Here is a 15,340-nt window from a genome sequence, read left to right on the forward strand (position 1 = left end):
TTTCACATAAAAGAACTTCATGAACAAAAGCAAGATAGCAAATCTACGTGGGATTTATTAAGAAAAAGGCCAAATAGTCCTGCGTGGCTAGAATGTACAGTTGATATGAAGCTTGGAAAAAGTAGAAAATAAATCAGAACACAATGGCAAGAACCAAGACTATCCTAGTGGGCTTTGAATACATTTTTTTAAAAAAACACTGAAAACGTCTAATGAAGTAAGTTAAGATCTGAATCTTTATTTTCAATAAGTGTTTGAATAAAAGTACAAAGTGAAAAGAGCTAAGAAAGAACACTCAAGGTATCACCAAAATAATCTATATAAGAAAACATTATAAACTAGGAGTTACACAAAAAGAAAATGGAACCATGTATTCACTTTACACCAGTTAGGAGGTTTTGCATTAAGGACACAAGTGAAAAAGCATTCTCCCTACCCTCCAAAATGTATGTGCTGGTAAGGAACCCAAATAAGAAAACAAGCATAACTGTTACAGGCTGTGGAAAATGAAGGAGTGGTGAGACAGGAGAAGAGGCTACTTTGACAGTACTGTTTGACAAGGTTTTTCTGGAGATGGAGACATTAAGCTGAGAAGAAAGAATCAAAAGTAGCCACCAAAGAGGAAGAAGTATTTAAGAAATATTTCAGGTGGAGAAAACAAGTTATTGTTATCAGAGCATAGAAAAAAGTACAGTTTAAAAAAAAGATAAGAGCACCAAGATCTTCAAGACCATGCTAAGAAGCTGGGATTTCATTCTAAGTAGATAAGGTTAGTGGCAAAAAAATGGGGAGAAGCACAGAGTTAATAAATTGTGGAGGTTGGACCATTAGGCTTTGTGTTGAGTGCAGAAAGAGAACAAAGGCAGGTTAATACCTAGGATTTCGAACTGTTCATACAGGTAGCAGTCCCATTTATAAAGATGGGGGAGACTGAGAACAACGAGGGAATAAAAGGAAGAAGCTAATAATTCTACTCTGGACATGTTAAATACCAAATGAGATGCCTATGAGATACCCAAGCAGTGGTCAAACATGAGCCATATCTGGCAGGACATACAAGTATAAATCTATGAGGAATCAAAATATAAATAATATTTAAAGCCAGGAGAAGGGTTAAAAATACCTTAAAGAGACCCTACTACTACAACTACTACAAATACCAGGCTCAAATATAGCCCACTACATCACAGACATTACTCTTGTTATCAAAATGTTCAATTCATTTTAATCCTCAAAACAAATCAGATGAGGAAAACGGGGTACAAAGAGATTAAGAAACTCGCCCAATGTCATTCAGCTAATTTTAGAGCTGAGGTTCAAATCCAAGCAGTTCAGCTCCAGACCATGAACTTTTATGTACTTCATTATACTTCTTTTTTATTTTTATGGTACCAGGATCATTATGCTTCTTAAGTAAGAAAAGCCAAAAGCCAAATCCTGAGGGTCTCCAGCATTCACTGGTGGGGAACAAAGAAGCCAATGTAAAGGATGCAAATAAAGTTAGGGAGAATGATCACTGGTCAAAAACTGGCCGGTAAGAATCCTCAGGATTCAGCTGTAGAACAATAATGGGAAGAATCATAAGCTATCGAAATTGAAAAGAATACTGTTAATCATTAAACTTCAGAGTAAAACAATTACAGGAAGTGTTAGCTACTATTGGATGCAGGCTAGAATACATGTTTCCTGATTATCAACTTGGTACTCTATAATTCCAACCTACACTGATAAAATTATCATTCAGGATGCAGCGCTGAGAATCAGTAGTATTAATAAGAACAAAGGCAGTGAGAGCATCTGAGAGTTTACCTGTCTCGCAATTTCATTCTCACAGCATTTATGAAGTGACTACTTCTTCATCACCCTATTTTACAAAGGATAAACTTGAAGACTACAAAGTTTGAGTAACTTGCTCAAGGCTGTGACAACTGCTCCAGTAAGAATCTGAATCCAGGGCCAGGGGTGAGCTGAGTGGCAAAGTGCACATTGAATTCACAGGAGAACCTAAGTTCAATCCCCTGTAGGGTCCCCTCCCCCAAAGAATCTGAATCCAGGTCGATCTTCAGCATCCTCCTAGCCAGTATGTGATACTGCATCCCTAATTACACTGTTAATCCAGACAGGAAAAAAGTAAAAGGAGAGTACAGTTAAGGAGTTTTTAAAAATTGTGTCTGGGGCCAGGGATTTAGTTCAGTGGCTCCACTGCCTGCCTCGAAAGCACAAGGTCCCAAGTTTGATATGGGGTACCAAAAGAAAATTGTGTCTGGACACATCCAGTCTGGTATTTCCACAGGACATCCACATGGAGACATTATAAAAGAACAGACAATTCTCCATTACTCCATGTAAAGAAAAATCAGTAAGATGTACAGAATAACTGGCACTACCTGCAACTAGCACAGTATAAAACACAGAAGTATAATTCAAATGTTTTTATGTGAATTATGGTAATTGAGAAATATTCATGACTAAAATGAGAAATTGATATTTTAAAAAAACTTGCAATTATATCATAAGCTAGCTGCCTAAAATTGCTTCAAGGTCAGACAGATATCTGCAGAGAGAGCAAGAGAAGTTATTAAAAACTGATCTTGTCAATACTTACCTAAGTGGTGGGGAACAGAAGCAGAGGTACGTACCCCCTGCTGTGCACAAGCGATAATTCACTGAGCTTTTCATAAATCTAAGAGTAAGCCTGAAGGCCTTTACTTGCCCTTTTAAGGACTGACTGGGGTCAGTGGTAAGCTTCTAATTTCCTAAATATCCTGGTAATAAAAAATGTCCTTTTAAGGTGGTACACAGGAGCATTTACTTAAATTTATAAATCAATCTCTTATGAAAAGGATTAACCAGTTGACTAGCACTAATTAATTCTGACAGCTGATATAAAAATTAGTAATTCGTGAAGCCACAAAACAGAGAATACCACAAGTCTACTGACAGTCCTAAACCCACCAACTGCTTATGAAACTTAAAGGGATCCAGTCTATTTCCACCTAACACAATCTTCTTACTCAACAATATCTCTTAAAAGACCCACAACCCTGTTACTGGTATACTTTGATCACTATCCCACTTTAGACAGTATTCTGCCCTTACAAGAATGTCATAAAACATTCGCTGAATAAATTACCTCTGTCAAATAGATTTATGCCACCTCCCTGTTGCCTCCTTCAACTCTGGAAACTAATTCAAAGAGTGGTTTTCTGACAAAAGCAATTCAATAAGAAACAGGTTCCTATGAAATGACTTAAATACTTCTGAAATGCATACATACTACATTAAGTATAATTCAAGTCCACCCACCAACTAAGTTTGAATCTCTAAAATATGTCATTTATTCTTGAATACAACTGCCTCCAATGAGCCAGTGAAAGGCAAAAGTAGAAATATTATGCAAGTAACACTTAAATGGATAGGGCAAAGCATTCCAAAGTTAATCTCTTGCCTGCATTTTTCAAATTGTAGACTTGTGGACATTAAACTCAATAATAACTACAAATAATAATGATTACTACAGGTCACCACATAAGTCATTTTCTTTACTCCAAACAATAACTACAACATAAACACTTCTCCCCACTTGACAAGTGAGGAAAATACAGCTTAGAAAGCTAAGGTCACAGAGCTGGTAAGTGGCAGAGCTGAAAAGACTGACTCCTTAAAAAACAGGATATATATACTCAGTTTATATATGCTTAATAAACTCAGGTGCATGTTGGATTGAAATTACCCATAGTTTTCACCTAAATATAACTCCCAACAAAAACAATTTTTACATAAACTTTAAAAAAAGCTTTATTGCAAATGTCTAAAGTCTGTCCTAACAGTGAATAAAACAGTAAAAGTAGTGGGCGTTAATGTTGTAAGAAGTCCAACAAACGTATTTTGCTTAGAAACACAACAGAGCTTCGCTCCAGAGCTGCCTCTCCCCTGCTCAGACCATTCTATTTTCCAAGATTTCCATACACGTCCTAGTTCGTTCACCTTAACCACTAAGTACACGGCTATTCTCTACCGCACTTTCATGCGGTTCAGCGCAAACAATGATGCGGTTTCAGGTACAGCTCTGAACTCCAGGCTCAAAAGAGTGCTACAAAGTAAATCTCTTGCGAAGCTACAGGTGTCAAAGGCCCAAGAAGAAAGCAATGGAATGGTCCTTACTCCCCACGCCAGAGCTTAAAACGAAATCCTACATCCTCCTCGACACCAACGTCAGCCGCCTGCTCTTTCCTGAAACCTCCTCTTAGCGCAAAGCAGACCCCAAGCCTCTGTCACTCTCCGCCTCCGTTGCCCTTCTCTGCCCCCAACGCCGAAACAGAAGCCAGAGAAAGCTGTAGTGTCTGTCCAGCAAACATCGAAGATGAAAGCGAAGGGCACTGGGGAAAAGCCTAGGATCAGCCTCACCAAACACAGGGGAAACTCAGCCGGGGAGAGCGGCCGGCAGGGCCCGGCCGGGAACTGCGCTCCCCACGTGGGCCTGCGGACACGAAGCCCCACTCACCAAGCCGTCTATCTGCACTTGCTTCACGGCCGAATCTCCAGGGCCGCCTTTGCCTTTGCCTTTCCCCACCGCGCCTGAGGTAGAGCTGGAAGAAGCTGCGGTAGAGCCTGCGCCTTCCTTGCGGGACGCCATCTTTCCAGCCGGACAGGAAGAAAGAGACACGTGAGTTACCGAAAGCGGAAATAGGAGCGCTCCGTGACGTCCCTCGCGGTTCGGCGAGGGGCGGGGCCGGGAAGAGCCGCCAGGGTGGGGCCACGCCTCCCTGTTCCTTTCTCCGGACGGAAGATTTGGCGCATGCGCATGGTTGCTTACCTCGGCCCCATGGAAGATGTAGACTTTCTCAAGATGTGGAGTTACTCTCCAGAGTTGAGGCGTGTTTTCGTCAACATCATGCTGTTAATCACGGACAAGCGGGGATTGCGTAGCTTGTCTTATGCGATTTTAGATAGTTGGCTCTTACTGCTCAGTTTATACAGAAATGAAGTAAAACATGGGGACTATGATCAGTTACCAAAATTAAAAGCCTTTTGCTGCTATAATTTTCACGTAGCCATATACACGAGTGAAGACCAAAAAAAGTAATTTTATGTAGTGCTGAAGAATGATGCAGACATTCTCTACAAATCCTGCTGACTTAGGATCTATAATTTTAAAATACATATCTCAAGTCTTTAGTGCTCTAAACATCATATAAATTTATATTCTCCATACCTCTCCATGAAACACACCAGCCTGTCCATCTGCCCATTCAGCACCTCCAATTTAGCCTTTCCAAAACTGAGCTGCAGATAGCTACCACACCTCTAGAAAGAAATGTTCTTAGTCCAGCCGGCCTTTTCCGTTCCTCCGCCCTCAGCTTCCCAGAATGCCATGAATACTCTCTGTTCCATCAGAAAATCCTGTAGGTTGAAAACGTACTCGGAATCCGTACTTCTGCTTCTGGAAAGATGGAAGGGACAGGTTTTTCCCAATTTCTTTCAGCAAATACAACTAAACTCCTGGACATTACATGCAAAAGAAAATTAAGTCTCAGAGAGAGACGGAAAACAGGCGAGGGACCCCAAGGAACAACCCAGGGGTGATTTCCTAGGTTTTCTATTGGAAACATTGATCTCAGACTTTGAAGTTGAACTCCAGTGTCTTGGAAATACCAACAGCCCGTCAAACAACAATAAAAAAGTTGTGCCAAAAGCTTGTTCTCCCAACAGTCCGTGGATACTATGTGGGAAGCTTGGACTTCCATCCCTATCAGACAGTGATGAGACACCCAGATCACACCCCAGTGGATTGATGTCAGAGGCCTGGAGGAGAATCAGGATTTCACCAGAGCCAGATGGTGACAATGTTGCTCACTGTGGGTAACTGTCGTGGGCAACACGTAAATTTTGTTAAGAGACGTTGCTACCTTTCCCATATAGGTGGTGTTGGAAGAGACCTAGTGGGCCCTGAACTTCCCCTCACCCTATCAGTAACAAGGAATCACCCTTACCCGAAGAATTCAATGTAGGTCCACTGTAAGGTACACTGTTATTTTTACCCTCTTAGAAGAGTAGCAAGGAGGAATCCTTCCTCTACCCTCCTACTGCCAGAGCTGTCTCATGGGAATCCAGCCAAAGAAGAAATCAATGAGGTCCAGAGCTCTGTAACAAAACATCCAAATGTCTATGTTTTAATAAAAAAATTCATCATCTCATCAAAAACCGAGAAAAAATCTCAAACTGGATAGAAAAGCAAACCAATAGAAGCCAACACAGGGAACCAAGAGAATTTAGGCCTATGTGACAAAGATACTAAAGCATTGTAAAATATTTTAATAAGCAATTACAAACACACTTGAAACAAATAAAAATACAACTCAGCCAACAAATTCAAAGTGTTACCCAAGATATGAAAGATAGATATGTCAGAATAAAATGGAAATTTAGAACTTTAAAAATGAAACAACAGAGACCAAAAACCCAATGAAAGGGCTTAATGGCAAAATGAAAAGGAAAACAGAAAAGAAAATCAGTGAAATGGAGAGTAAATGATAGAAACTACCCAATATTAAAAAAAGAATTACCAGTCACTTCTCAGCCTTTTGGCTAAGATCAAGTATAAAAAAAGAATTACCAAACAATTCAGTAATTTCTCTTTCCAGTATATATGCCAGAGAATAGAAAAAAAGAACTCAAACAAATATTTATTGATTGATTGATTGATTGATTGGTATTGGGGATCCAACTCACGACCTTGTGCTTTCACGGAGGGTGCAGTGCCACTTGGCTAAATCCCTGGCCCTCAAACAGATATTTATATATCAGTATTGATAGCAGCATTAATCATAATATCCAAAAGGTAGAATCAACTCAAATAACCACTAGTGAGTGAGTGGATAAAGAAAATGTGGTATATACATACAATGGGATGTTATTCAGCCTTAAATAGGAATTAAATTCTTATATGTGCTATGACCAGGATGAAACTTACAACATTATGCTAAGTGAAATAAGGAACATTAACATACCTACTTTAAAAGAACAACTAAAAGAAATTAAGGGAAAAAAATACAAAATCAACAATGAAAAATCAAGAGATTTTTCTATATACCAATACAAACGAAGGAGGAAAGAATCAGGAAAACTATTCTATTCACAATAGCTGTTAAAAATTTAAAAATAAAATAAAAGACTTAGGAATTGACCTAATCAAGGAGGTAAAAGACCTCTCCAATGAAAATTACAGACCACTGAAGAAAGATAGAAGACAATAGAAGATAGAAAGACTTCCCATGTTCATGGATCAGCACAATCAATATTATTTCAATGGTCATATTAACAAAAGCAATCTATAGAATCTGTACAGTCTCCTTTGAAATTCCACTGACAGTCTTCAGAGAACTAGAAAAAAAGACTACTAAAATATATACAGAAACAAAGAAGATCCAGAATAGCCAGAACAATCCTAGGCAAAAAGAGTAAGGCTGGAGGTGTCACAATACCTGACTTCAAACTATACTACAAAGCTATAGTAACAAAAAGAGCATGGTACTGACCAAAAAAGTAGATACACAGACTGATTGAATAGAAGACAGAAAAACAAAACCACTCAATGACTGCAATCTGATTCTTGACAAAGGGGCCAAGAATATACACTGGAGAAAAAACAGCCTGTTTGGTGCTCAGCAAACTGGATATACATATGCAAAAGAGAGAGACTAGAACCTATCTCTCACCTTATATAAAAACTAATTCAAAACAGATCAAAGGCCTACACATAAGAGCTGAAACTTTGAAACTGCTGGATGAAAACAGGGAAAACACTTGAAACTATCAGCATAGACAAAGACTTCCTAAATAGGACTTGAAAGGCATAGGAAATGATGGCAAGTATCAAGAATTGGGACTATATCAAATTAAAAAGTTTCTGCACAGCAAGAGATACAACTACCAGAGTGAAGTGACAGCTTAGGAAACTTAACCCCCTCTTAAAAATCTCAATCAATAAATAGGAAAATGAACTGAACAGACACTTCTCAGAAGCAAGAATGGCCCATAAATATATGAAAAATGTTCAACATCTTTAGCCTTCAGGGAAATCCAGATCAAAATAACACTGAAACTCCATCTCACCCAAGTCAGGATGACTATCATCAAGAATACTAAAAAAACCCCAAACAATTAAATAAATAAATAAATAAATAAATAGAAATAAATACTGGCAAAGATGTGAAGGGGAAAGGACCCTCCTACATGGTTGGTGAGAATATAAATTACTACCAAATCACTACAGCCCCTATGGAAATCAGTATGGAGTTTTCTCACAGAAACCAAAAATAAAACTATCAAATGGGCTACCTATACTACTCTCTGGTATATCCCTAAAGAAATTAGTCAGCCTACTATAAGGATAACTGCATATCCTTTCTAATTGAGGCACAATTCTCAATAGTCAAGATATGGAAGCAGCCTGGTTGTTCATCAGTGGATTAATAAGGGAAACATGTATGGAGTATTAGCCATCCATTAGGAAGAATGAAATTATGTCATTTACAGGAAAATGGACGGGACTGGAGATCATCATATTAAGCAAAATAAGCCAGACCAAGAAAGACAGCTATTCCGTGTTTTTCTTAAAATGTGGAATCTTTAAAAAAAGAAATGGCATGGATTACAAGGGACACTATTATTAGACTACAGGAAGGAGATAAGGGTGGGGAGGAGAGCAATAGGGAGAATGAGGATGATCAAAACATGATATATACTACATTAAACCCAATATACTACACTAAACCCAATATTTTGTAAAATTAATCGGCATTAATGAAATATACTTAAAATTATTTTAAAATGAGTCATAAAAGAATGAAGAGAAGGAAGAAAGGAAAGAAGAAAGGAAGAAAAAGAAAAGAACCAACTTTGAGAGCTGGGTGTAAGACCCAGATGAGACTTAGCACAAGTAGTGCCATCTTGTTACAAACCCTCCATCTTGTCCCTGTGGGTTTTGAGTTCACTAAAGGACACTGAGCTCCCAGAATGTACTTGTTTATCTGTTAAGACACCATGGAATGTACCATTGTTTCTGTGAAAAGAACATCCTGTTAGATAAGTAAGATAAGTACAGAACATCTGCAAACTCCCCTAACCATCTGCAAACTCCCCTAACCGTCCCCTAACTGCAAAAATTCCACTTCTGTAGTGCTGCTTGCTAAGCTTCCCTGCAGCCCCTATAAAACCTTCCAACCCCCTGAGCTCGGGGCCTCTCTAAGCTTGTTTGCTTGGAGGGTGCCGTCTGGCCAGACTAATAAAGGTCTGTTTTACTTTTCCAACTTGTCCGGTGTGTTCCCTCCCGGGTGTTCTTCGCTGCAGTCAGCTCCTCAGAGCGTTTGGTAAGGCCCTCGGTCTTACACTGGGGGTATGCCTCACTAAGTGCCTGGTTTGCCATATCCCTAAGGATTCAATCCCCAGTACCAAAAAGAAAGAAACAAACAAAAATAAAGAAATAAACAAAACTGAACTGGATGAATATAGAAAATAAAAGATCAATTTGTTGGACAAAGAGAAAGTATAAAGAAGAATAATGAGGGAGATTACAAAATATGCACTGAAACCCAATATTTTGTAAAATTAATAAGAACCAATAAAAAAATTTTAAATGAAACTAAAAAAATAGCATTTCAATGGCATAATGGCTGGATTGTGTTCTGTGTTGTTTGGTGAACATTCTTGAAAAACTGAGATATTTAATCACATAGAATGTGATTTTGCACAATGTATATATTTAACTACTTGTGTTCCTATTTAAAATGTAATTGGATTAACACTGCATAAATCATAATATCAAGTCAAAGCCATGAGTATAGGGCTCAATGAATAAATAAAAAGCAATGTTTTCTGACTGCAAAAAAAATTTTTTGTGGGACATACCTACAGTAATGCTAAGAGAGAAATTTATAGCTAAATACCTGTGAGAAAACAACAAGAAAAATATCTCAAATCAGTAATCTATGTACCCTTTTCAAGGTTCTAGCAGGAAAAATGCAAAATAAACCTAAAATAAGCAGAAGAAAGGAAATAATGTAGTAAATCAGAATGCTGAATATACTGAATATATTCCCTCATGCAATGACAAGTGATCACAATCATTAAATTATATTTCTGCCCTCCCTCAAGCAGGCAGTTTACTATTGTAAGCATTAATTTCACTGTGTATATTCCTTTACTCAATAAAATACACTTGATCTTAGCCAAAAGGCTGAGAAGCAATACTATATAAAATAAATTCTTCCACTATTCCCAATAATATGTTCTTCATTCTCTGTCACAAAAACAAAAATTTTTAGCACACTCCTATATTTTCTGGAAATATTTCAAAATTTGTTAAAGGCAAAATAAGAGAGTCTGGTGAGAGCCTTCCAAAGCAAGCTGTGGGCCCTGACCACGTGTCAATACCGCAGGGGACAGGAAGCAGAGGAGAGCCTGCCATCCCTAAGAGAAAAAGTGGAAAAAACAGTCTGACTCATTTTGCTTGTGTGGCATAACAACTCTGCCCACTAGGAAAACACAGCCAACTGAATGCCACCCTGTGCCGGCTCTATCTATGCCTCAGAACCAGCCAGTGTGACGGCTTACTCAAGCCCCATTCAAGCCAACAAAATGCAAGAATTAAGACACTAAAGATGACCCAAACACATTTTTTAAATGTCACTTTATTCCTATTCAGTATTCAGATGAGCCGAAGGATTTTTTGAACGTCATTTTTTTCCTACTCAGTTGTTGCTTGCAGTTAGACCTCTGTGGAGGGCGAGCTGCCTTTGAGCATTTATCTGACCGTGCTGGCCTGCACTGGGCAGTGATGGAGCACAAAGACCAGGAGCATGACACCAACTTCTGTAGGACGATCTTGGCATCTGTTTCTGCCTCAGCGTGGAGACTAATCTGACTCTGCTGTTCCCTATTCCTGTGCATACCTGACCTGCAGCTGATGTGGTAGCTATTATACACTACCTCTCTGGTAGCTATTACAAACTAAACAAGCACCATTTTCAAACAAAGAAATTTTAAGCAGAGATTGCCACAGAGTTGCACATTCTTTTCTGTGCAAATTGTGTTCTGGGAAAGGGGCACTGATAAGTATTTTTTTATTCTGAAAAAGAGTAACAGTTTATTGCCATCATCTGTTCCCTTGAAAAGGACAGATTTTTATGCAATGGTTATGGTGCCTCCCCAAACATCAGATGAGCCGCTCTGTTAGGGAGTCACAAGGAGCCAGATCTAGAGAAAATTAGGTACTCTACCCTATGACACTACTCATCATAAGAAAGGATCAGAAACTCTTACTCAAAAGAAATAGGAGGAAAGATCTGTACCTGTCTCATTTCCTCCTCCCTAAGGAAATATATGGTGGTGTCATAATTAACTAACTTGGTGTAAGACATAAGCAAAGTCGGAAGAAGCAACATTGTGGTAGTCAGCTTTCAGTCACTGTTACAAAATACCTGAGATAAACAACTTAAAAAGAGGAAAGGTTTATTATGTCTCATGGTTTCAGAGGTTTTGTTCCATGATCAATTTCCCTGTTACTTTAGGTGTACAGTAGAGACTCATGGCAGAGGAAGCCTGTTTACCTCACAGCAGTTGGGAATCAGAGAGAAAGGAGAAAAAGGCTAGGGTCCCATTATGTTCTTCAAGGGCACACCCTCAATGACCTCACTTCCTTCACTAAACCCAATTCCTAAAGCTCCTGACAGCACCACAAGCTGTGACCAATGAGCCTTTACCCCATGAGCCTTTGGGGGACCCATATCCAAACATAGCAAATATGTAAATAGGGAGAACCTCAAGTTAAACTAATTTGGTTGAAGACACTAAAGATTTTGCTTGATTTTTAAGTCAAGCAGGAAAGATACTGTTGGGAGATCATGGATCATGCAGCAGGTAGCAACAGTTCCATCTGCATCCCAACCTGTTTACAATTTTGTCAAAGACAAGAAAAGAACACAAGCAGAGCATGTTAAATACCATTAAAGCAAGGTATTATGCAGGTAATACTCTCATTTGTAGCATAAGCTTAGAAGTACTTTGCCTAAATCTGACGAAGATTCCCTCAAAAGTGTGCTGAGCTGAAAGTAACAACAACAACAACAAACTAGTAAACAGGAAAAATCAGCTTTAATTATTGCAAATGAGGAGGCCCTGCCCTGTCAGGTAACTGCGTGTCTACAGGAGGGCATGCTGGGTATGAAGCAGTATCCAGGCTCCTCTAGAGGCAGGAGGATTGCAAATTCCTGGGAAATTTAGGAATTCAGTGAGGCCCTGTCTTAAAATAAAATATAAAATGGGCTGAGGATAGAGCTCAGTGTGAAGGCCCTGGATTCGGTCTCCAGTAATACCACAGAAAAACAAAAACAAAGACCTTCAGTTGGAGTGGTTACCATGGTAAGTACCAGTAACCCCAGCTGCTTGGGAGGTTGAGGAAGGGCTGTGAGTTCCAGGTCAGCCTGAGCAACTTAGTGAGACCTGATCTAGGGAGGAAGGAAGAAAGAAACAGGGAGGGAGGGACAGAAGGGAAGGGAAGAAAAGGGAAGGGACGGGGAAAGAAAAAGGACTCTGATTGGACGTCTTTATGATTCTCTTGACTGTTTTTTGCAATATTTTGATTGTGGCCACAGAGTGATTACCATTATTATCTCAAAATAACTTCCAGTAACAACTGATATATACATCTTTTTGTTGTTTATTACAAGAAAAACTCTTCCCAACAATGCAAGAAGCCTTCATCTGTACTCTATTGGGATCCATGTAAGTCATGAGCCTCCTTTTCCATGTGGATGGGCCACTGGGAAGTTAGACTTTGCAGTGGTATGTGATTTGCTCAGTTTTCTGAAAAGAACAATAGAGGGGGAAAGGCAGAGCCAACAAAAAGAAAAGAATACTCATTTATACATAGGACTCAGCATGTGGGCATTTTATAAATGTTTGCTAAAATAATGATTTTTCAAATGACATTTGACTTTTTTGTCCCAACATTTTGATTTACAACTTAATCAACTAATATTACAACAGTGATCATGCACTGAAAAAAATTGATTCTAAGAGTGATTTTTTATTTTTATAACATCATGTAATTACTGTCTTGTATCAGTGTAATTCAATTATAAATACTTGACTTTGAATAATATTCTACTGTATTATTTAAAGCACATTTAATTTCTTGCCACCAGGAGTTCAGTTTCTCCCCTGAAGTCCTCCTGCTGCTTAAAAATATATATGAAACGATGAGTGAAAGAGATGTCTTCAACATTTTGTTCAATGTAAATAATCTTTTAAAAAATCCTTTTAAAACTATGATCTGACAAAATTTCCAATCTTTCAACTCCTTCAAGTAACAGTAATAATATTTGCTTACCTAAAGTAATTTTATAAGGAATCATTAATCTTCTAAAATGCTTTGATAGGTTAAAATGAATGACCCCATATAGTATGAACCTCTCTACCAGTTTCAGGTTAATTTCAATGTCAGTGGCAGCATGTGCTTTATCAAAGTAAAACATTTTCCTCACTGCTGATACTTCTTAGCTTTTTGCTCTTCTCCACTAATTTTTGTTTCCACCCTTTATTTAGTAAACAGTGGTAGTAAAATGACCAGGGAGAGCACTATTCAAATCTGTTATAATGAAACACTGAATTCTTTTTAATTTACCTAATTTGGCAGTATCCTTTGTACAATTTCACCCAACTATTACAGCAATCTTGCTAGTCTACTTTTATATTCATCAGACAAGAGTCATCTGCAAACCAATGGTGGAATTTTCCTGGCTACTGTCAGTTTAGAAATATCCTTGACAAACAGAAATCCCTTGAAGCCTTTTTCTAATGACAGTTTCTGGTTTGTTTTTCCTTCTGCTTTGTTTTTCTTTTGTTTTCTCACAGATAGTTTCTCCTTTGTCATTTGACTGGAAGGAAAAGCTCAATGGTAGTAGCAAGGCTAGTACACAGAAATCCTGCTCGGTTTCTTTAACTGACAACTGTGTGACACTCACATCTCCTTCCTATTCCTTCCCTAAGTATCTGGGGTTCTTACTTTACTCACTTTCCTCACCGGGAGATGCATCCCACAGACATAACAAATTCAAATCAAATTTCTTATATTTTTGAAAGAAACAAATGTCAAAATAGCTTCTATAGTATGTAAAAGATTTGATACATTTTACTTTGAAAACATTCTACCATTTAAAGAAAATGTAGCAATGAGATTTTCGAACCTGTTCAAAGAAAGGGCAATTGTGTTGGTGAACACCACGTAACATGAAGGTTTGATCAAACAATTTTTTCAATATAAAACTCTCTGACTGCTTCATGGTCCAACGTCCAAAATAGGCTGCTGGAGTTCATCTGTCACACCTCCATACTAGGATGGAGGAAGGGCAAAAACCAAAAGGGACTGTTTCCTTTAGTCGCCTTCCCAGAAGTCCTTATAACAGGTATGCTTACACCTCTTCAGCTACAACTTCATCATACAGTTGTGCCTATTGGCCCAGAGGTTTGGAAAATGGACTCACATATCTGTTCACGTTAGTGTCCAGAATAAAATCAGGATTCTGTTATTATAAATAAGAGAGAAGATAGTGAGTGGAAATTGACAGCTGTGTCATATCTATTATATTCGGTGGTTTTGTGGGAAATGTCATGGAACCACTGAAAATAATGAATGGGAGCTCTGCCAGTAGGCTTTGGTTGTGTATCTGGGAGGATTTCCACAGGGACTGTTAAGTGAGAGAAGCCAGACATATAAAAGTGATCATACATAATTTCATTTTTGGAAAATAATTTCTTGAACCCAGGGCATCATACACACTAGGCAAGCTCGCTACCACTCAACTCCATCCTGAGGCTCAACTATTTTTTTTTTTTTGAGACTAAATCTCACTAAGTTTCCCAGGTTGGCTTCAAACTTGTAATCCTTCTGCCTAAGCCTCCCAAATAGCAGGGATGGCAGATGTACACCATGGCATCTGGCCAGAGAGTATGTTTACATATATATGTATATGTATGCATATGTTACATAAATATGGGAATATAGGAACATCGCAGAAAGATATACAATAATTTGCTACCATGTGCTTTATAGGTAAGTGGAAAGAGAATGAGCATCTTTTTATTATTTCACTTGTTATAATAGGTGTTACTTTTGTCATTTGGAAAACAAAAATTATTCTTGAAAATGTGATCCAATCTTAATAAAACCTTCTAACATGCATGGCACTTTATCGGTAAAGCAGTCTACAATGGAGCCTATCCTCAGTACAAAGACCTCAGTATAAAGCAGTTTACCTAACTTGCTTTAAAATACATATTT

The 15,340-nt window shown here is 38.3% G+C and overlaps 1 protein-coding gene across 2 annotated transcripts in view; it reads right to left on the bottom strand.

Moving 5' to 3' along the window:
• Nucleotides 1–15,340, bottom strand: part of Eif3h (eukaryotic translation initiation factor 3 subunit H) — a 101,713-nt gene that overhangs the window by 83,440 nt on the left and 2,933 nt on the right. For both annotated transcript variants that reach the window (XM_004850198.4, XM_087190708.1), the window contains exons 2-5: nucleotides 5,994–6,144; nucleotides 5,216–5,443; nucleotides 4,817–4,963; nucleotides 4,505–4,636 (exon numbers count right to left, since the gene is read on the bottom strand). In XM_004850198.4, the coding sequence (XP_004850255.1) occupies nucleotides 4,505–4,636 (132 nt within the window). In that variant the 5' untranslated portion in view covers nucleotides 4,817–4,963; nucleotides 5,216–5,443; nucleotides 5,994–6,144. The remainder of the gene's footprint in view (nucleotides 1–4,504; nucleotides 4,637–4,816; nucleotides 4,964–5,215; nucleotides 5,444–5,993; nucleotides 6,145–15,340) is intronic.

The sequence above is a fragment of the Heterocephalus glaber genome, unplaced genomic scaffold, assembly GCF_053883595.1.
Source record: "Heterocephalus glaber isolate CG9 unplaced genomic scaffold, H.glaber_assembly_v1.0 deba00001555, whole genome shotgun sequence".
Lineage (NCBI taxonomy): Eukaryota > Metazoa > Chordata > Mammalia > Rodentia > Bathyergidae > Heterocephalus > Heterocephalus glaber.